We start from the raw sequence: 22,408 nt of genomic DNA on the forward strand, positions 1-22,408 counted from the left end.
ACATGCTTAGCATGTTTAACCCAGAATTGAAAATATTACTTTTATTTACATAAACTGTACACAGGAGTATCTATCTATCATATATACATCTGTCAAACACTGAAAGCATCCTGAAGAGTAATCTCTTCTATAGAGGATCATCTTCACCTTAAAAATATTGCGTCAGTTTGTACACAAAACAATATGTCAAGTAGTACAGTACTGTGCAAAAGCCAGAGACCACCCTTTCCAGTCAAAACAGCCATTAAGAAAAAGTTTTTTGTTTTTCAGTGAGAGGAAAAGGCAGAAAACAAATTTAACAGAAAATTATACAGAAGTCTCAACAACTAAATATAATTCTTTTTTTTCAATACTCAGTGTGTCGGCCCTTTGCCTTTATTTCCAGCTTCCATTTTCTTTGGAAGACTTTTTTAAAGTCTTAAATATCTCCAAAAAAAGGACCAACTTGTACTTAATGACTCTTTGACTGGAAATCCATTAAATGAAGATGAGTCTCTGACTTCCTTTAGGATTCTGAAGAGTAATCTTTTCTTCAAAGGATCATCTTCACCTTAAAGATACTGTTTCAGTTTGTGGACAAAAGAACATGCTGTCAAGTTGTATACGTGGAGGTATGATGTTGGCAGTCTCTGTTTTTCTTGAGTGAACTTGCTTGCTATCAACTTGTTACCCTGAGTGAAATGTTTTTATGTTATTGATCTCTTCAAATTAATCTTTAAAATCGCCGCCTCCAGAGATCCCAAAGCATTTCCACCAAAAAAAAAAAAAAATCTCTAGAGTTGTAGGTAATCCATAAGCCCATTTGCCATATAGCTGTGTCATCTGAAGGTTCCAACAGGCCTTTCTGAGAGCACATCCTCAACTCTGGGCCATCACTGACACTTCCAAGCCTCATCACCTTGTATCTCTTTCTGGTCACCTCCTTATGGAAAACCACTCTCTGAAACCCCTGAAGATCCTCACTATGAATCCTGAGCCACGACCACATAGGCGAGTCTGTTGGGAATGGAATGGATAAACCAACAGTACAACACTGTTGTAACCTATTGAGGTGGAACAAGAAGTCCACCTTCTGGTCCTGTTGTCTGTTGGGGCTGTTCTTCTGGAGGTCCATCCTGGTCCTCTGACCTACGCATGAATAAGCTTTTGCCCCTCTCTAACATGTTTCTGTCCACCAGCCGAAAGGACTCCATGAACTCATCAATGTCTATGCTGCCATCTTTGTTTGTGTCTGTGCTGACCACCAAGTCATTGATGGCTTCCTCAGAAATCTCCATTTTCAAATAGACACTAAGAAGTTTCCATGTCTGACAGAAGTCCTCGAAAGAAATGACACCTGGAGGACAAAAAACAACAAGAAGAAACACCACAAGAAGAATAAGATTAGTTAAGAAAGCAAACTTTCAGGCATATCTCACTGCTGTCAGAACAAAACCTTGCTTCTCCATTTTTGTCATTATCAGTTTTTGACATGATTTGAAAAAGGCCTGTTGCCCTTTACATTGTGTGTAAATTTCATGATCAATGGGCCAAAAGAAACGGCCCAAAATTAATTGGAAAAAAGTCTGATTCCATTGACTTACATTAAAAGTAATGTAGGTTTTTTCCTTCTCCTGTGAAGTTACCTTTTTGGGAATATGAGGTTTTGTTCCGACGTATCTACTTTGCAAAGAGTGCTGATCTATGATCAGCTGGCAGGCTAAGCCCAGATCAGGGATATGCTTGATATACAGTTTGGAGCCAGCACTTCTAAGATGCTTTCTGTTTCTGGATCAGACTGTGCCGACATACCCGAGTTGTCTGTGTCCACTATCCTGAAGATGGTCTCCAGAGTGGAGCGGTGTCTGTAAAGCGTCTCCAACAATGTCTGCTCAATGTGCTGCACACAATAAATGAACAGGAGGATTGTACACTAAACACAGCACAAATCATAATGAATTGACACTTTCCACATTTGTGCATGTGTATAATTAATAACAGGAAGAAAATGTTGACTCATTCTTAGACGTTCCCAGAGGTGCTTGGTCTTGCAGCTCTAGCAGTGCAATTAAGCTCACTGGCTATTTTTGATATATTGTTCTGACTTTTTCTCCAAAGATCCCTTGACGCTGTGTTTTGTTGAAAGCAGAAATTTGCCTTAGAAAGTAAACTCCCTGCATAAGCAGCAACTATATTCTGACAGTCCTGTTAGTTATCAAGGCTATAGACAAGGAGTGCCCAAACCTTTTGTCTTGGGGGGCCAAAGAAAGAGCAATGTTTGAGGATGGCCAAAAACACACATTTAAACATTAGCAAAATATTACTTATATTTCATAACATTACACTATATTTTGTTACAAAAATAATTAAAAGTACAATTTAAGAATGTTGCAAAAATTTCATGTAATTCATAATATAAAAATGTTTGTTCTCTCATTGGTTGAGGGGGTTGGGTCAAATTTAACATCCTCACTGGCAAATTTTGGCCCCAGGAACCACACTTGGACACACCCACTATAGACAGGTAATATAATATAATAATTGTCTGTCAGTGCTTAGTCTTCATTAGAGTAAAGAAGAGTTTAATCCCACAAAGATTTGGGCACACCTACAGTCCTGTACTGTCCTTTCATTTATTCAATTTCCTGTCAAAACAACCATTAAGTACAAGTTATTCAGTTTTTAGTATCAGGAAAAGCAGAAATATATATTTAACAGATAATTACACAGAAGCCTCAGCAACTAAATATAATATCAGTTTTTTTCAGTACTAAGTGTGTCCACCTTCTACCTTTATTAGAGCTTCCATTCTTTTCAGGACACCTGCTTTCAGTTTATGAAAGAAATCTTCAGGGATATCTTTCTATACCTCCAAAGTTCAGTCTTAGAAGTTGGTTATATTGTCTGCTTCTCACCATCCAAGTAATACTAAACACATTCAATGATGTTCTGAGAACACCAGAAGCTTCTTTGTTTGATTTGCAAATGTTCCTATTTGTGTCTGTTTCCTTTTCTCAGTAAAGCATTCTTAACAGCTACACATCCTTCCAGACTCATAGTGTTGAATTGTCTTCTCTCAGTAGAAGGATGGACAGAAACACCTGTGCATTTTTTCAGATCTGAAGAAGAGTGGAGCCTGATCTTCTCCTATCAAAGATGAAAACTGTTTATCTGATGGTGACAGTTTTGTTGGTCTCCCAAATCTTGCACAGTTGTTAGGGGATCCCAATTTCTCTGTATATTTTAATGACTGTTCTGAGCTCTAGTTTTGGGAACTCCTGTTTCTTTTTACTTATTTTCCTTTGACTTTCCTCCTCCTTATGCAAGTGGATTATCTTGTATCTACTCAGAAAAATGAACTGAATATCAACTTGTATTTAATGGCCATTTTGACTGGAAATTATATAAATGAAGGGTAGTCTTTGACTTTTGCACAGTACTGTAGCTCTTCAAAAGTCTTTCTTTGTCAGTTTGCCACAACTTATTAAATAGAAAGCTATTTTTCCCGGCAAACACTGCAAAACTACTACCTTGGGAATAATGCTAAACCTCTTTCTTGTGATGTCAGCACTCACTAAAAGCACATATTGAAACCGCCTTTGGGACAAAAGAGTTTCAATATGTGCTTTTAATGATAGTTTGGATAAGAACTGTCAAATCATTATTTGGGCAAAACCTGCTCTTCATACCAAGGAAGACACTTTGATGAATAGGTGTTGCAACATATATTCAAAGTATTAGTAAATAGCTGTTTCATGGTAACAGAAACCTGGCAGGTATTTTTCTTACTCAGAGGAACATAATGGCAAAAAGTTTACTCCTTACTGCAAATGCAGTGAATTAGCCAGGATGTTTGTTTAAAGTTTGCTTTTTTGTTTTGCAGTGGAGCTGCAAGGCTAATGTCAAAAAAGCTGTTGTATAGCTAAAAATAGTAATAAAAGTCATCTTGCTGTTTTGTCTGTACTATTATCCATTTTTATAGATAACAGCAGTGCTAGCCTTACCTAGTAAGCTTAGGGCCCTGCAGCCACCAGGGGGCCCCCTAACAACTTTAGGTAATTACTGTATGGTACCACTGTATTGTCTAAGACACTGGAGTGAGGTGAAAAACTGACTGGGTAATCTTGTCTTGTTTTCATTTTGAGGTGTTAATGTTATGTCATTTTTTGGCTTTTGGTTGGACAACAAGATTTAGTCAATCTGGACAGAGAATGCTGAGATGGCGTTCTGTAATTAAACTGTAGTTTATCAGCACCCTAAACGGGCATTCAATATCATCCAATCATCAGCAAGTCACAAAATCACCTTTTTTTACATAATTTCGACAGCGTATGGTGGTCATTGTTTATAGTTAGCCTCAAATTTTACAGTACATCAGCTAGCAATCTAACTGATTTGTCAATGTTATATAAACAAATTTAGGATTCCTAACTTAGGAATGTTCATTTAATAATAAATAATGCATATGTATAAATATTCGGATTACACAGAGTAAAATATTTAAAATATTTGTATGATATTAAACCTGAGTGTTATACTGAACATCCAGCAAAGCCTGAATGAAGAATATACAATATAAATATGATAAAACACGGCTTAAAAACTGCTGATCAGACATATCCAAGAACTGTGTGGGCTAACGAACAGCTTCATTGACAGCTTTCTGTCCAAAACTCCTAACCTCCTCCACAGAATTAAAATCATTATCCAGCTTTTATGTGACGGTAAGTGGACGAAAAAAGGCATGGATAAACAGGTGTGTAGACGGATGGATAGATCAACAAACGGACGAACAAAGCAACGTGTGAATGAAGGAAAAAATGAACGATGCGTAAAGGAATGGGCGTCAGGTAGCTACAGACAGGTAGTCTAGCTTGCTAGCTTTTGGTTATGCTGGGTTAGCTTTAGCTTGCTGAAACTGTTTTGTGTGGGTGGGGCAAGAGACACAGCCTTGTGGTTGGTAAGGGGAATTCTTACGGAAGTGTTACCCAAGATTAGGACCGTCCAGTTTACACTAAGAAGAGAGACATATGGTGAAATACATGGATCATTGGAACATCATTCAAAGGATATACTTAGTACATGTTTACTGTTTGCATCCAAGAACAAGATCAACCTAATTAGAAAGAAAACACAGATTTAAGTTCCCTGGGTCTTTAAGACTGGTCCTTATACACACTCTAATTCAGCAAATCATCCATTATACATAAACAAAGTAAGACTCAAACATGAACAGGACAGTTACTAAAGTTGATCATTTACAGCGATAGCTTTTTGAAACCGTTTACAAGGTATATGTCTGGGGAAGTGCCAAGGCAGATGGGGTCCCCCAAAATGCTGCTTAGAGCCCCCAGAATGCTGGAGCTGGCCATGGATAACAGAATGTCATACAGGGTCAAAAACCACATGAGCAAATCAGTTTGAGATTATGTAACAACTAGACATGGTTTGAGGAAAGTATATGATGATTTCGGCATGCAGTTTACACAGTGCTAACAAACAGCTAGGATGTAAGCATTCATTACATGTTCACCACATTAGCTGCCTGCTGCAGTGTGCAACTAAAGAGCCAGTGTCTACACTATTTGAGGTGTAAATTAGCTTTTTTCTCACAAAGGGCTCAGCAAGTAGCTGATACACAGAATCGGGTGTCTCATCAGATCAGGAAAAACACTAGTGCTGTACAAGGATGATTCAGGAATTAATAACACACCTGCATACCAAGCATCAACTTACCTCACAGCTTGGCTCCTTTATGGCGAGGTTACGGAACCAGTTGTTGTAGTCCAGCATGTCATCAGTGGTGGTGGTGATAAGCTGAGAGCGCAGCATTCTCCAGGGCAAGTCCAGATGCAGCACCTGACCCACTGCACTGCCCCAGTCATTCAGAGAAATGAGGCCTGGGAGTGGACACAGAGACTGTCATCAACATCTCCCAAAGAAATGATACATTTTGACTTGCAGCAGGATTATATATCAATATAATAGTCAATTAGAGTCCACTGGCATTGTGGATTTGACTCTGTAATTGTAATTCCACCCTTCATAGGATTTGGCTCTGTTTTAGATCCTCTTAGTCTGCCAAGGCAAAGCACAGATGGAGATTAAAGCAGCTAATGAAACAGTAACTAAAATGTTCTGAATTCCACCCAATCACTGTCCCCTGCTTTTCTTATATAATAGTAGAGCAAGGAGACAGGAAGCAGACAGATTTTTGATAAGCATGTGAAGAGGAGATGACTCTATTACACAGAGGCCTGTTTAAACATACTATGTGAGGTCCTTAAACAAATTTCCAAGATTGGTAAAGTTATGATACACTCTGTAAGAAACTGGACAGTGACACAGTGTTGTTGTTTTGGTTTTGCACTCCAGCACAGTGTATCAGAAATGAAACAATGATTATTAAGTGAAATTGCACATTGTTACTTTTAATTTTTTAGTTTACAGCCAAGGAACAGATAAGGTGTATATATATATATATATATATATATATATATATATATATATATATACACACACACACACACATGTTACATCTTTACCTTTTACCTTAAAATGAATGAAGTTTTAATTCTTTTTGAAGTTTAAATTGTGCATGCATTAAATTCCTGCATTGGTGGGTGGGATTTTATGTTAGGTGGGCCCCTGATTGTTCAAAAATGACCCTGCTATAGCTATGCTCAACAGTGTGTTCTTGCTTTTTCACAATGTAACAAACAGCTTTTTATTGTTTTAGTTTTGGCCATGTCTCTGATTGATTTGGATTTTTTTCAGCCTTATGATGGCCTGTTTTACTGGCATTGGCACTTCTTTGGTCCTCAGGTTCAGAGACGACAGAAACAATCTCTACAGGCAAACACTATGTCTAGAGTCACCTCTAGACCTTTCATTAGCTCTCTTGCAAAGGAAATACTATCACACCACTAGCCAGAAAAACTGAGAAGCCAGCTGCCCATTCATAATGGTTATGGTTTATGGTCCACACCTTCAAACTCAAGTTGACATTCTGCCCTCTAACATTATTATTGTTTCATTTCAGATCCTGTGCTGGAGTATAGAGCCAGGAAAATACTATACATCAGCAGTTATTATGAGCGAGGTCAAGTACTACTCATGCAGATAAGCATGTGCATGGGGTGTGTACAGGACAGAGGAAAATATACTTTTGCTTAAATTATGAGAGACTTTGCATCCACCATATAGTCACATAACAAAGCTTTTCTCATTATACATATGTCAAAGACAGCATGATAAGGGATCACACAGACCTTGCATTTCAGGGGCTTGTAGTCTACAGGCATTAGATCACAAAGCTCTTAAATTCTGTCTCCACATGGTTAAATCATTTTTGGAGCACATGCCCTTCTAATAATTTGTTTCAGAGAGGAACTGTGCTGCACCTGTGTTCTCCTTATCGTATTCCTGGAAGGCACTGAGGAGGTCTGACTTGTGCGCAAACAGCTGCTCTCTCAGGACTTTAAGAGCCGAGTGCTCCGTCCGTCTGACACTAAACAGAAAGAAATACCCAAAAGAAAGAATCAGCAAATGCCTAAATTGTGTCATGATGACCTTACTTACAGCAAACATTCACACAAAAATCAAATTTACAAAATTTACTCCAAAAGTAGTTGATCAGCCAAGCTATGTTTGGTGTCCAAAATTTGCTACTTTAATTTTGCACTGGAGCTACGAGGCTAATGTACTAACAAGAAATGAAAGCCACTAGTTTATTGTCATACAACTGCATTGCATACTTGTTCATGCGGTTTATAACACCTACTATAATCTGAGTAGAGTATAGGTAGAGTAGCCTAAACCCAAATTTGGGTAAATGTAAAAGTAACTTTCCAGAAAACAAACTTGTAAAAGTGCAAATGCAACAGGTCAAAAACTACTTAACCTCTTTCTGTAGGCTGACTCAGATTTCTAAGTAGTATGACCAAATAAAATACGATGTTCCCAAAACTCTGTTATCAGATTAACTAGAACATGTTGGCTTTCTGTATGTGAAATGTTGTGGCTCTGCATTGAGCTGTTAGAGAGCAATGAGGAGTTGAGTGTCCCTGGACAAATGACTTGTTTTGTTCATTTTCTAAGTGAAAGTATGTTCATACATCCTTTTCAGAGATCACACTTTTCACATTTTAATGCACAATTACATTACATTTGCAGAGTTCAACATGCTAGGGAAAAGTGGCCTGTGTATGTAAGTTATGGTACATTTTATATTATATTATATTATATTTAAATGTATTCACTAAATTGTAAAACTAAAATTGGCATTTGTTCCCTGTAGAGGATGTTTTAAGTTATTTTCACTTAGAAAAGTGTACACTTATTTTAACTTCACTTCATCATTTGGGGTAGACTTTTGCATACAACTGTATATGCTTCCACTTCTTGTTAGCCACATTAACCTTGTAGCTTGTAGTACAAAATTAAAGAAGCAAACTTTGGCTACATTTAGTTAAGGGGAAGTTATTGTAAATTTGATTTTGGCCTGAACATTTATTTTAAAATGAATGAAACAGTAGATCAGGACTGCTGCTACTCGAGGACATTCATAAACATTTTAACAATTGTAATGAATACGGTTTGCACTGCAGAACACACGACAGTTCAAAGCTAGAGGGAACATTTCCTGCTTTCCTATGGTGACAGTGCCATCAGCATAAGCTTTCAATTCATTATCTCTTCTATTTTGAATGTGTGATATGTGGAAAAGTGAAAATGATGGTTGATTACCACCACCTGCAGTACAGAAGTGGCAAAGCTCACCACTATTTTGAGTCCCTAATCTGTGTTAAGAGATGAAGAGCACAGTTTTTAATGTAGCATGTTTAAAGTTTGTGCTGTGTCTTAGTTAATCTGATAACACAGTTATGAGGAAAATATTTTTAATTGAATCATATTAATAAAAGTATTCCAGCCAATTTCATTCTGCCATTTGAACTGCTGCTAGGGAAAAGAGGCTATGCTGTTCATGCTCAAATTTAGTTTGTCTTCATGCTTCACTGTTTTTGGGCTTAACCGGGATCCACGATATGGCAAAATCCATATCATGAGACACTGTCATACCGGTATTCACTTTTATCGTACCAAAACTGAAAGACAGCTGAAATCGATATCAGGTTGTGCTCTGGTAAAGTGACATAGTAAAAGAAAACCAGCTACCTTTGCCTGACGCTCATTTCACGGGTCATGCTGTTGGCCTGGTACTGGATGAAGTAAGGCACTAGGTCTGGACCAAGCCTGATGAACGCTCCTCTGTTACTGCCCACCTCATAGTAGTTGGAGGCAGAAAAAATGGTGAGAACCTGCAGATACAAATACATTCACTTAATCCTTTGTAATGTCAAACTGTACACTGCAAATGAACAAGCTGAGAATAGGTAGATAGAACTGGAGACACAGATTTACATGTTACAGGTCAAATTCTACAATAAGATACTGGCCTACAGGCATCAGACACGTTAGGAGAAGAAATGAAGATAAAGGAGGAATTAGTGAGGTCCTACTTTCTCCATTTGTATGCCTTAAATAAGTTTTTCCCAGGTGAAAAGTACATTTTTGTACCTTTTCATAACCTTAAGTTTTAATACAGAACAATAACTTAAAAAGCCTGGAGACGAGAAAGTATTTGTGGAGTCAGTACAACTTAGAAAATATAATTTCAATAGAATATGGTACAATTATGTTCCCTGACTAAAGGTACTGTGATGCACCTGTGAGGGTACCACCCCAATGACGTGAGGGGTACTGCCCCAGTGACAGTTTCATACCTCTTTTCCTGTACAAAATGAGTGTACAAAATCTGTTAACTTACTTTCATTTCGAAAATCAGCAAAAGAAGTAATTTGACCATAGGAACCCAAACGTTCACGTTCGACTGTACCTTCTGTATCACCACCACACATGATCAAAATGCAGGTGATGGTTGCATCTTCCAGAACAGATAATGGAGAGGTTATTAATAAATCTATCTGTTTAAACATGTGAGCTCAGGTTTACCTTGCGGTTGTGGCAGAACTCGTATCCGTCTTGTTTGCATTCGTGGGAGCGGATGATGAGCTGCAGATTGTGTTTGTTTAAAAACTCCTCCGTCACATTGGGACCCCAGTAACAGCCTCCACCACGGACTTCATTGGGGATGCAGCCATTTGGCATCATGGGGTCACTCCAGAGCAAGTCCAGTATCTGATAATAAAATACAGTGTCTAGGGTGGTTGTGTACATGCAGGTGCCAAACAACGTTCTAAATGATTTACCAAAACCTAATTTTGACTGTAATTGCTGAAGTCATACTTGACCTTCAAGCAACCCATTCTGAAGTATGATTCACCTGTTTGGGCAGAAACTAGAACCCTCACTGAGAAGACGTTGTAGACTCATTAGACAACTATTTGAAACTATTTGAAAAAAAAACCAGCTGTCCTTCACATTGTGTAAACAGATGGACCACTAGATATGGACCAAGATTGCTTGTGATATGTATGTTACATTTATATAAAGTTATATATAAGTTTTCTTCCTTCTCATATAAAGTTAGTTTTAGGTATTTATCCATATTTAGTTTAAATTGTTTTATATATTTTTGGGGGTCCCCACTCTTTTTAAGGAACAATTTTTCCAGGACTATGCCAATATATACAATGATAGCGGTTTAATATCTTATTAATGCTGTAATTTTCCAGTTGTTTTCCCATGACTAGTCTATAAATTTCCAGGTTTTCCAGGGAGTGTGGGAACCCTGATTTAATTATATTAGTTTCAAACCAATCACTTCTTGCAATTTATGCAATGATGTTTTGTCATAAATTTGAACCTGATCTTTACTCTCTCTTATTTGTTCCTTATAAACATCACCAATGATCCACATGCTCCTCATTTCACAGAAAGACCCGTAAAGAAGTTCTAAAGCAAGCAGCTCACCTGTTTCCACTCATTGTTGATGTTTTCAAAAGTGTCTACAGAGTTTGAATCTGATTCAGATGATATGGACGTGTTCAGATGTCTGCAGGACAGGCTGTATCCAGGGTAGGCCAGGGCGGCCTGCCTACGCCGGACCTCCATCTCCTCTTCCATGGTCCGGGCCACAGTGGCCGAAAAGTCCTGCAAGGAGCGGCGCTGAAAGCTTTCGCGGGAAGGAAAGGGCCTGAAATAGGTCAGAGAGGCTCGCCTCCTGTTCAGTATGCTGTATTTAGAGCCGATCATGTCCTCATCTATCTCTGAGTCCACTGAAGACCGGACAGAGTAGGTAAACCTCTTCTTTGGAGGCCTCAAAGCAGATACATACTGGAGAAGAAAAGCAAACACACCAGTTAATTAAATAAAACATAACATTATTACAATAGTTGGTATATATAAGCTGATATGTATAAAATGTAAAATCTAATATAAATACATTAATATAAAAAGTAACTTGTAAGTTAAAGTGACAAGATTTTATTTTTAAGGGTCCATATCCAACATTTTTCTTTTATTTTTCCCCTCAGGTCCATTTTAACTTTCTTTACTCCTTAAAATTAAACAGGTTTTTGTTATTGTGCTTTTAAGATTTATATATGTAAATGAGCTCTGTTTTGATTGGCTGCCCTTTATTGTGCCTCATTCAAAAAGCAGTTTGAGCTGGAACACTCCTCGTAACTGCAGCGTGAATAGGTGGGGCAAAACTGCCGTAGGTGAAATAGACGAATATATGTGTGTTGGTTTTTGTGACATCACAAAAACAATGAATACATCACATCAGGCGATTTCTACTTGTCCATTTGTAATAAGTTACAAATTAGTTAGGCAGTTATAGTGTTATGTAACAGTAAATGTGTTATTTCTTACTTAAAAACAATATGGTATTGTTTATTCATAAACATAGTCTCATGCCAAAATAATAATAAAAATATTTACATATAGATAGATAGATAGATAGATAGATAGATAGATAGATAGATAAATAAGCAATTAAATGCTCTTTATGTAAATAAGTGCGTGAATAATTATGTATTATATTATAATATATATTACATAACAAATGTTTGTGTATATATATATATATATATATATATATATATATATATGCATTTGTTATATAATATATAATATACACACACACACACACACACACACACACACATACATATATATACATATACACATATATATAATGTAATTGCCAAATATTGCAGTGGTTAAGGTAAAGGTAAAGTGTTATTTGTCTCTCTGCATTATAGATCCAGAAAATATATGCGCCTCTGTTAACATGTTTGCTGACGGACACTGATTTTTTCACTTTACTTAAAACCTGTTTCAGTTTACTAGTTTGTCTAAGGGTCTGTTTGTCTGTTGGAGAGTTTGTATCATCTTAAGCCTCAATAAAGTGAAATATGTTGCTTTGTTTGTATTGTACTCACTCGGTGCCTGTCCACTCTGGCCACCAGAGCCAGGTCAGTCGTGTCTGAGATCCCTCCATGGACTATCAGCACCTTCTGATCAATCACTGTTGCCAGTGGCAACCAGCTGAAGATCTTCTGCAGTAGCTTCAAGATACGCTTACCGTGCATCTGCAAAAGAGCCAGAAATAGCCCTCAGAACCTGATTACAGTCAAAACAAAGAACGCGCCAGCAAATTTGCATGTTTTAAGCCTGCTTCCTCTGAGGTCACGTGGCCGACTGTACAAATGAGCATTGCACTCAAAAATAAATACGCATTTAAATACTTGTGATTAGTCACATTACTGTTCCTTTTATAGGAATAGCCGTTCAGGATCTGCTCGTATAACATTATTGGGCTGAGGCTTGAGTAAATCTGTCCTTAATCTCTAGGTTGGTCACTGATTTATATCGTCACATTGCCAGATTCAGTATTTGACCTACAGAGGTCTGACATGTCTAGACATTCGTGAACAAAATAGGTTAAAAACTTTCCTAAAGAGGAAAATGTAAGCCTTATCTTTATCTAATGCCTTGAATTTAAATGTTTCCATCATTTCCACATGGACAAAATACAGTTGTGTGCAAAAGTTTGGGTGCCCCCTGGTCAAATTATGTTTTGTTGATTTTCTAAGTGAAAATAAGTTAACAAATCCTCTACAAGGAACACACTTCTGCACATTTTAATGCACAATTACTGTTTATTTGCTGATTTTACCATATTGAGAAAAAATAGAACATAAATGTGGCCTGTGCAAAAGTTATGGCATATATTTGCAAAACTTTTGTATATGACTGTATATTACATCAACACAATTGCTGCAAACAGCAAAAAAAGTGAAAGACAAAACTGGGTTGGTATACTCATATATTCATATGTTTGGTATACTCATATATTCATATGTTTGAAAAACAATTTTGTTGCAGGTACATGTATAAAATGATTCCAATATGATGCTACTATTTCACGTCAAAAGTTTCAACTAATTTGTAGGGAGCAGTGCATGTCCAGGAGTGTAGACAATTCCTTAATGACTGAGAAAGTTGTAGAATACTGAGAACGAAGTTTTAATAAAATGAACATGCTGTATTTCAATCTCAGGAAAATGTGTATAAATGTGTATGAGTATATTATTGTTATTCATTCCAAAAATCATTGATTAAAACATCTTTAAATATCTTCTGGTGTCTAGCTTATAGTATTCTACACTGATTAAGTTAATATCGGATAAAATAACAGCAATACAACAACAGGATTTTTGAACAGTACTGTATATTTTATCCGTGTGGAACCATCCATGTACATTTTTGAATCATACAAACACAAAGCGCTGTTTTTAACCAATGTAGATGTAAGGGTTTTTTCCTCATAAATTTAGTCCATCAACTGCTGATGCTGCTTTGCATTGGCATTCAACAACTGTGCCACTGTGTTTATTTAAAGGCTAAGTAACAGCCAATACTGATGGAGCCAAAGATGGCTGATTTCTCAAAGCCATAGTGCTATAAAGACAGTGTAATCCTCTTAGTGGTGGACTGACCTGCATTCACTGTGAAAAAAAAACACTGGACAAGTGACCTGAGCTTGCCTTGTTAAGGTGTACTTAGCACACTTTTTAAATTTTCTTAGACATACAGTTTTATTACCACTATTTTCACTGGTATTGAAAAGAAAACCCTCTTTTGGGTCTATAGACTGCTTCCTACTGCCACAAAAGAGAGCTGCTTGCAATTTACATGAGCTTCTGAGAAAGTGCAATGAAATCTCCTTTATTGTTACATAAGGAGGATAAGGTGCTAAAATGGCAAGGTAAACAAACTACTGTGGAAGAAATTAGAGCAAAGGCCTACCTTGTATTTGCCCAGCACTTCTTTGGTGAAACCATACCTATGAAAAAGGAAAAGGAAGGCTTTACATTAATGTTGGAATGTTGCTGTGAGGATTTTACTGTGTTCAGCCACAAGAGCATTAGTGAGGTCAGGTACTGATGTAGGATGATCACAAAAGCCACTCTGGCTCATCCTAAAAGTAATGGATGGAGCTCCATCTCTTCAGAGAACATAGTTCCACTGCTCCATAACCCAGTGCTGACACCTGACACTGGGCATGTTGACCTGGCTCATGTGTTGCTGCTCCAGTGTGTACCATTCTATTAACAATGTTTTTCTATGGAGATTAAACAAGCTGTGTTTGTGCAATTGAAAACCTGTGTCAGCAATGAGTGAACCCTAAAACAGGCTAGATTCAAATAATTAGAAGAGGTGTCTGGATACTTTTGGACATACAGTGTACCTTTAATGCCTATATACTATTGAAATACCTCAGGTTTATTATGTGATCTTCATGATTTCCTCGATTAAGGTGAACTTCTCCAGGATACACCAACAAGAAGGCAAACAAAATGAGTAGAATCTCAATGGAGTCCTTGCCTCGATCTACAAAGTCTCCATTGAAAACGTATGGCTTCTCCAGCGACGGCATACCATTCTACAACACAATAATCAGGATTATAAATCACATTCCCATGAACTCTTTTCATGTAAATACCAGTTCTGGCACAGGTACGTCATCTTAATCCATCCTAAACCTACAGGATTACGATTTGAACAACACAGTATAAATGACCATCCTTCTTCTGCACAGTTAGAGAACTGTGAATTACAATGATGGCCAAAGTTGGTCCATAAGGATGTTTGATTTGGCCCACCAGAAAGTTATGTGAACTCCACCCCCTCACTCAATGAGAGAACAAACATATTTTTAGGCTATATTTAACTTTTTAAATTCTAGTCCTTTTAAAATTGTATTTTAAAGTATTTAGTAACAAAATATAGTGTGATGTTATAAAATATATTTTAAATACTCAATTTGAGACCTAGCTACCTTCTTTATTTGTATATTGTTTTGTCTTTAGGTGCCAATGTTGCACTTTGGCACCTTAAGTCAAAAAGTCTACATTGGTGTTCAAAGTTTAGTCTTTACCCTTAAGACACAATACTTACCTTGTAAAATATTAGTATCAAGTCCTCTAATTGTCCGTGCAAGTCACCTAAAATTAGAATGAATTTCTGAAGATTGGTGCCAAACCAAAGTGTACCAGAACATGATATCTAAACAACATCTATCCGAAGGATAAAGAAAAAATGATACAGGTTTTCTCACCACATATTGTGATTTCTTTGCTATGGCAGGTTGAGATTCGGTTGATATTTGGCAGAACTCTGAGCAACTTCCATGTTTCCACAAGAAGTTGAAGAACGTAACGGGAATGGAGCTGCTACTCAGAAAAAAAAACACACAAAAACACATAAACAGTGTATTTACATAACCATGGGTCATGTGAAGAACCTTGCAAAATGATAGAATAAATTAAGAACTGTGATATGATATACAGTCTCATACGAAAGTTTGAACACCCCTGTCAAATCACATGTCTTGTTGATTTTTCAGCTTATTCAGTGAATTCTGCACTGAATTATCATTCTGGATTTATGGGTTCTGTAATTTTGACCTTTTTCCTTTTGTTTCAAAGTCAAAAAAGACAAAAACATGGAAAAATGTAAAGGACGGTTTTTGATTATGCAAAGCAGGCTTACACAACAATGACTTTTCATCAAATTCAGATCATAATAAAACGTGTCCGACTTCAGAACACAAATGTGGTTAATTGAAGGATTAGAATCTGTATTTTGACCTGATTTTAAAGAGCTACGACTAAGAATTAATTCATCTAAAATTACATGCTCTTGTTATGATCAGCAATAACTAAAACTTTAGTGTCGTATGCATAAGTTCAAACACCCTTTGGTCAAATTACATGTTTTGATTTTCTAAGTGAAAATAAGTTAAAACATCCTCTATACATCCTCTAACACACTTAAATATGGCATGTTTATTTATTTGCTGAATTTAACATGTTGGAAAAATTAAAAACACAAAATAACTTTTGCACATACCAGATTTAATGTTTTATTTTTTTCACAATCTTTCAAATTCTTGCAAATAAACAGTAATTGTGCATTAGAATGTGCAGTGTGCAAATGTTCTCTGTGCACTCTTCAAAAAGATGGTTCTTCAAGGGTTCTTTAGTAAAGACAATGGTTCTATATAGAACCATGAACACTCAACAAACCCTTTGCATGCTTAAAGGGCTTTTGCATGGTGAAATGATTCTTTGGATTGATGGAGAATGTGTTGTATAGGGTTCTACATAGAACCTTTTTGAAAATAGTTCTGTATAGCATCACAAAGGGTTCTTCTATTGTTATAAACTTGACAATGTAACAATAACAGAACTCCTTTTGGTGCTATATAGAATCATATACAATATACTTCCCACCAATTTAAAGAACCATTTCACCATACAAGAGCCATTTAAGCATGCAAATGGTTCTTTGAGTGTTCATGGTTCTATACAGAACCCTTGAAGAGCCATCATTTTTAAGAGTGTAGAGAATGTGTTAGCTTTTCTCTTAGAAAATTAACAAAACATGTCATTTAATCAGGGCTGCCCCAACTTTATCACTAATAAAACTGAATGATCTATTTATTATAAAAATAAGTATCTATTTAGTATCTATTTGAATGGCACCATGTGGGGGAATGGAGTATCTATGTGTATCTGATTCAGAGTCCCTCTCTTTTGAAGTGATGTTATTGAATGGAGCGGAAGGCGATGTTTGGCAGGTTGTTGAAGCACCTACTTGTTTGTTTCGGAAGGCCTCTACGAGATCAGCAGCTTGTTCTGCATCCAATGGAAAGGTTAGCCGTGGGCCTGAGTAGATTTCTGGCACCTCAATATTCCTGTAGTCGAAGTATCTCTCCCACTCTACATCCCGGCATACTTCATTTTCTCTGAAGATGTGAGAGATCAGGTTTCCTAGAGAGTGGATCATGCATTATTAGCTCACAAACGGAGCGGCGATTAGAACTCCAGGTAAAGCATAATCGTAGAAGCACCTTACTTTCAGTGCTGGAGGGTGTGAAGTTATCCACGAGGTAACCGAGAAAATTATACAGCTGTGTATAAAGAGAAAAAAAATATTATTGTCATTATTTATAGTATTACTGACCATTACACCTCATTTGCTGAGTGTAGCTGCTCTGTTTTACACTATATTCTATGGTCAGTCAACTCATTCATCCACCATCAAACCAGCCTTGCATGTCTTATTTAATATAAACGCGTAATTAAATTTTTTTGCCTTGATCTGGTCCTGTTGGCCAGCATACTCTATGGACTGGAAGATGTTCCAGGTGTATCTGCGCCTCATCTCCATGCGGGCCACATACTGCCGGTACCAGCGCTGGATCAGAACAGCAGCTCGGATTGCTTCAGTGACAATGGGACAGAGTGCATTTACTGTCACACATTTTAAAATGACTATCTCTCTACATCCAAACACATCTCAGATATTTAACAATCAGAATTCACCACAGTGTTCCCACACCCAATGAGGAGGCTGTTTTGTTAACACATTTAGTATAAGGGGGCAATGTAATGCCTTGTAATGCTTATAAAGCCTTAAAGGGCTCATATAATGGATTTCTTTCTTTCTTTTTTTTTCATTAAAAAGAGTTGATGTAGAGTGCAAAGTCTGTTAAGTTACTAAACACATGCCATGGTTCAAACAGTCCATATTTGGCAACTAAGCTGCAAAAAAAGTGAATGATGCTGTGATGCTACAAAAACCAAGATTTCCATATATCCATCTAATCAGCCTACAGCAGTTTAGCTCCACCCATCCAAGTTATAAGGAGTGTTTGAGGGGGGATGCAGGTGTATACCATCCTCCTGGTCAGATCGAAAAGCATAAGTGATCTCCTTTCAGTCCGTTTTGGATTAACGATGTTATGTGATGTCTTTTGGGAAGTCAATTATCAATAGTCCCACTAACATTTGAGCTTAACAGGTTGTCTTGGATGTATCAGAAGTTTAAGTCAACAAGTTACAGTCAAAGAAATGCATATGTAAGCACTTATGTAATAGTTGCTTCTGATTGATCGTTTAAATCCACCACCCCACTTCAATTTGACTACTGAGCCTAACCCAATCTCAACTCTACTGACTGAGCATTTTTTTCCAGGTGTGACTAACTTCTATGTTGTTGACAGGCTAAAACCTAATGACCCTCTAATCAGATTCAGGCTCACAGTGAGTGGCCCAAAACAACATCTTGGCCAATCAGAGAAGGTTAGCCAAGTCCACAGTAGGCCATGTCCTAGTTTCTCTGGTGCTAGCTGTGAAGTTTGCCCGGCTGGGCCAGACAGCAGAACTCTGCAGGACATTGCACATTCTCTGATTTGTTAATCCTACTCTCAGTGAGTGAGGAACACAAGAACTAGTTGAGCATCACTACGGTGACAAAACAAGTTGCTTACTTATGGCCGCTACACATGCGTGCATAAGGAAGGAGGGAAAAAGTAGTTATTTAAAATAAATTAGTACTAAAACAAATAAAAGAAGCATGGATAGTGTGTATGCAGGCCTAAATCTGTGACTGTCACATCACAGTAATCTGGTCATACTGTTACCCTGTTATTATGTTATACTGTTATCATCATATTTATAACACACAAAAGCATCTACATTCAGACCTTACCAGGTTTAAAGGCCAAATTGTGGTACTACATCTAAAAACATGCATCTACATGTGCTATTACCTGAGATCCTAACCGAGATTATATTTCCATCTGTGAGAAGAAGAACACGAGGACAAATCTGTGGTCATACGTAATAATCAACTTACTGTACAACAGACTAACACTCGTATCCAAACGTTTGAACATCTCTGGCCAGATGACACATTTGGTGAAAGTAACACATCCTCTGCAGGGAACAAAACTTAACTATGGTATTTCTGTGCTAATTGTAGTGCACAATTTCTATTTACTGGGGAGAATAAACCCATAAAATATAAAATGTGTTGCAATTTTATGCTTTATGTTTTCCCAATATGTTACGTTCAGCAAATAAACAGTAATTATGCATTAAAATGTGCAGATATGTGATCTGTAGAGGATGTGTTAACTTATTTTCACTTAGAAAATCAACAAAACCTAATTGAGCCAAAGGTGTTCAAACACTTTGCATCTGATAGTGTAACTGCATGGTAAAGACATGCTGCAACCTGCTGTTCCTGTTGAATTGATCATTATGAATAAATCATGCAGTAAAGACACTCCAGTAGACACTGATGTTACCTTTGTCATATCTTTTATGGAATTCACTTCCTTTTGTGACCCCACAGCCCATCGCTTCTCCTACAATGTGAAGTATGAAAGTTAATTATTAAAAATGAACAAAACATTAAAAAAATGAAAGAACAAATCATAATTTATAGTGCATGAGTGCTTAACTATTGATAATGACACATAATTAATGAATATTATTAGAATTTTAAAAGTACAATGTTAATAATAATAATATTGTAATAGTATAATTATTAATATTCTTATTAAAATATATTTAATATTGATATATGTAATAAAGCATATAGGTCTAATAATAATAATAATAAATTATAATTATTATATTATAATATATAATAGTCATTTTATTATTATTATTGTTGTTATTATTATTTTATATTATTATTATTACAGTTGTTATTGTTGTTCAAATGTACGTAACAGTACAAAAAGTGACTTTACCAATACTGAAAGTCAGAGGATCCACATTAACAGCCCTAATAAAGGTCTAACAAACATATTGTTATTGTAATAATGCTTTAAGGCCGTTTGCGTGGCAGATAAAAACAAATGTCATGCTCTTCCGTGCCGTAATCAGATCCAGGCGACAGTTTAATCCGAGTTCATTCGTGTCCGGCCTGATTGGCCTCAATCCTCCTCACAGCACACACAGCGCCTGGCGTTATTTATTTTATTTCCCACTCGTATTCCAGCAAAACACGACGGACTGCTCTTCTGAAGCTCTAGCTAATCTCTGCGCATGCGCACATAACTATAAGCCAATCCTAGAGGGGGACGCGAGTTCCTGTTCGCCAATCACAGCACAGGGGGCGTGGTTTGATAGAATACGGGTGCTAAAACAGAGCTACGCTGACTCTGAACAAAATGAGTGATCAGGTGTAAACACTCACTCTGTGAGGTTAGAATGAGTAATTTGGCAGATAAAATGTGCCCCATGTTTCTAATCCAGAGAGATTAGAAACGTGATTCTGAGTAAATGAAAGGGTTTCCTCACAGTCTTATTTTGGCCCACTGTTTTAGTGGAGTTTAGTGGGCCTAATTAGAGCTATCTAAGAAGACAGAGGAGTTTCATTAGTAATGTATATGAATGGAGACAACAGCTTAAAAGTAAGGCTGGCAAAAAGTCTAAAAGGTCAGTTGACCTGAATGAGGTTAGATGAACTCTGTATCAAATCATAAAATTACAGCATGTTGTTTTTGGTCATTTTTAATGCAGATACTATACAGAAATACTTATTCTGTCCCATGTCACACATATTTCTCCTTTATCAAAAAAGGAAAAAAAATCTATGGTGATACTAGAAGAAACTATAAGATAACTACAGTTTCCTCTATAATATTTTCACCACTTTAAATATCCCTGTGTGTCCCAAACTATAATACATAGTAGTATCCTATTATAAACTATAGTTATAGTCAGGTTCTTATACAAATCCTGTAGAAATCCATGCAGTATGCCTACTCTTTTTCATAAGAGGTTCTCACTAGAGTTCTCACAAGAATGAGCCCTTCCATGAAAGGAAAGCTGGGCTTATTTTCTAACAAATTACTAAAAGCCTCCAGAAAGATAACTCACCTGGTGGATGTCTCTTCTCACCAAGGAAATCCTCAGAAAGGCTAAATATTTACTTCCCACACAAAGGAATTCTTCTGTTTGTCTTTCCCCATTGATTCCTGAGGTGGCTAATACAAAAAACTTAACTTGTTTGGAGCTGAGGCTTGAAAACACGAGGCAGGCGTATTTGTTGACACCCCCATATCCTCTGCCAGTGATCCACGGCCTTTTTCAAAAATCCACTGTGTCTTTTAACAACAAAAAAAAACACCCTGTTGTTCTAGATGTACTACAGAACTAGAGTCCTGTACTGTGGCTTCTGCTTCCTCTTGGAGTCGTAGCAGCCTGCTTAATTAAGTAAACAAGCCCCAAGGGGATTAGGGTAATAGCTTGATGTGCCTAGACTGAGCTTTATATAGAAAATGGCATTTTGTTAAAGGGCAGCCTTTGGCACTACTAGAGACTTATGTCATTAGGCAGGTGTACCGTGATCAATTTTTTGTGATTAGGATTATACGGAACGTGGCCCTGTAAGAACCAGATAATTAATTATACTCACAAAATGTAAAAACATAAACCATCCCTTATACACATGATACACTGTTCAGCAGGTGTAGGTGTTTAGTTATATTACATGCTTGCATATGACTTTCTAAGATCATACAGCAAACATGCAAGATGAACATGCATAGAACAGACATGTATAGTTTAAAGCTTGTATAGACATGTATAGAGTATATAGCGTGTAAAGAGTAGATATGCATATAGAGTAGGCAGGTATAGTGTAGACATGCATATAGTATGGAGTAGACATGTACAGAGTATAGTGTGGACATGCATAGAGTATAGAGTACATGTGTAGAGTATAGAGCAGGCATGTATATAGAGTACACATGTACAGAGTATAAAGTAGACATGTATAGTGTAGACATGTATAGAGTAGGCATGTATATAGTGTAGGCATGTACAGAGTATAGAGTAGACATGCATATAAAATAGGCATATATATATAGTATAGACATGTATAGAGTAGGCATGTATATAGTGTAGACATGTATAGAGAACAGAGGAGACATGTATAGAGTACAATGTAGGCATGTATAGAGTAGACATGCATATAGAGTAGCAATTTATAGAGCACAGAATAGACATGTATAGAGTATAGAGTAGACATGCATATAAAGTAGGCATATACAGAGTATAGTATAGACATGTATAGAGTAGGCATGTTT

General features: G+C 36.9%; 1 protein-coding gene across 5 annotated transcripts; it reads right to left on the reverse strand.

The window, feature by feature from the left end:
* Positions 1-300: 300 nt before the first annotated feature.
* On the reverse strand, positions 301-22,137 carry LOC118827120 (serine/threonine-protein phosphatase with EF-hands 2). 5 transcript variants are annotated; one of them, XM_036598339.1, is made up of 19 exons: positions 21,198-22,137; positions 19,613-19,672; positions 19,073-19,102; positions 18,791-18,799; positions 17,614-17,741; positions 17,374-17,428; positions 17,113-17,288; positions 15,572-15,686; positions 15,412-15,458; positions 14,730-14,896; positions 14,260-14,296; positions 12,390-12,539; positions 10,915-11,277; positions 9,994-10,179; positions 9,157-9,299; positions 7,383-7,489; positions 5,716-5,879; positions 1,792-1,879; positions 301-1,336 (listed from the first exon to the last, which is right to left on the reverse strand). In XM_036598339.1, the coding sequence occupies exons 2-19, from the start codon at positions 19,662-19,664 to the stop codon at positions 1,044-1,046; spliced, it is 2,310 nt and encodes a 769-aa protein (XP_036454232.1). In that variant the 5' UTR covers positions 19,665-19,672; positions 21,198-22,137; the 3' UTR covers positions 301-1,043. The 5 variants fall into 5 exon arrangements, with proteins under 5 accessions (XP_036454232.1, XP_036454231.1, XP_036454235.1 ...); XM_036598338.1 differs by having other exon boundaries at positions 20,063-22,137; XM_036598342.1 differs by lacking the exons at positions 18,791-18,799; positions 19,073-19,102.
* Between the last annotated feature and the right edge of the window lie 271 nt (positions 22,138-22,408).

The sequence above is a fragment of the Colossoma macropomum genome, unplaced genomic scaffold, assembly GCF_904425465.1.
Source record: "Colossoma macropomum unplaced genomic scaffold, Colossoma_macropomum, whole genome shotgun sequence".
Lineage (NCBI taxonomy): Eukaryota > Metazoa > Chordata > Actinopteri > Characiformes > Serrasalmidae > Colossoma > Colossoma macropomum.

Coding starts and splice junctions, on each gene's coding strand:
- LOC118827120 (XM_036598339.1), bottom strand. CDS start 19,664: ATGGGCTGTGGGGTCACAAAAGGAAGTGAATTCCATAAAAGATATGAC. Junction 11,278..12,389: donor CCAGAGTGGACAGGCACCGA/GTGAGTACAATA, acceptor TTTCTTCTCCAG/TATGTATCTGCTTTGAGGCC. Junction 1,880..5,715: donor TAAAGGAGCCAAGCTGTGAG/GTAAGTTGATGC, acceptor TATTGTGTGCAG/CACATTGAGCAGACATTGTT.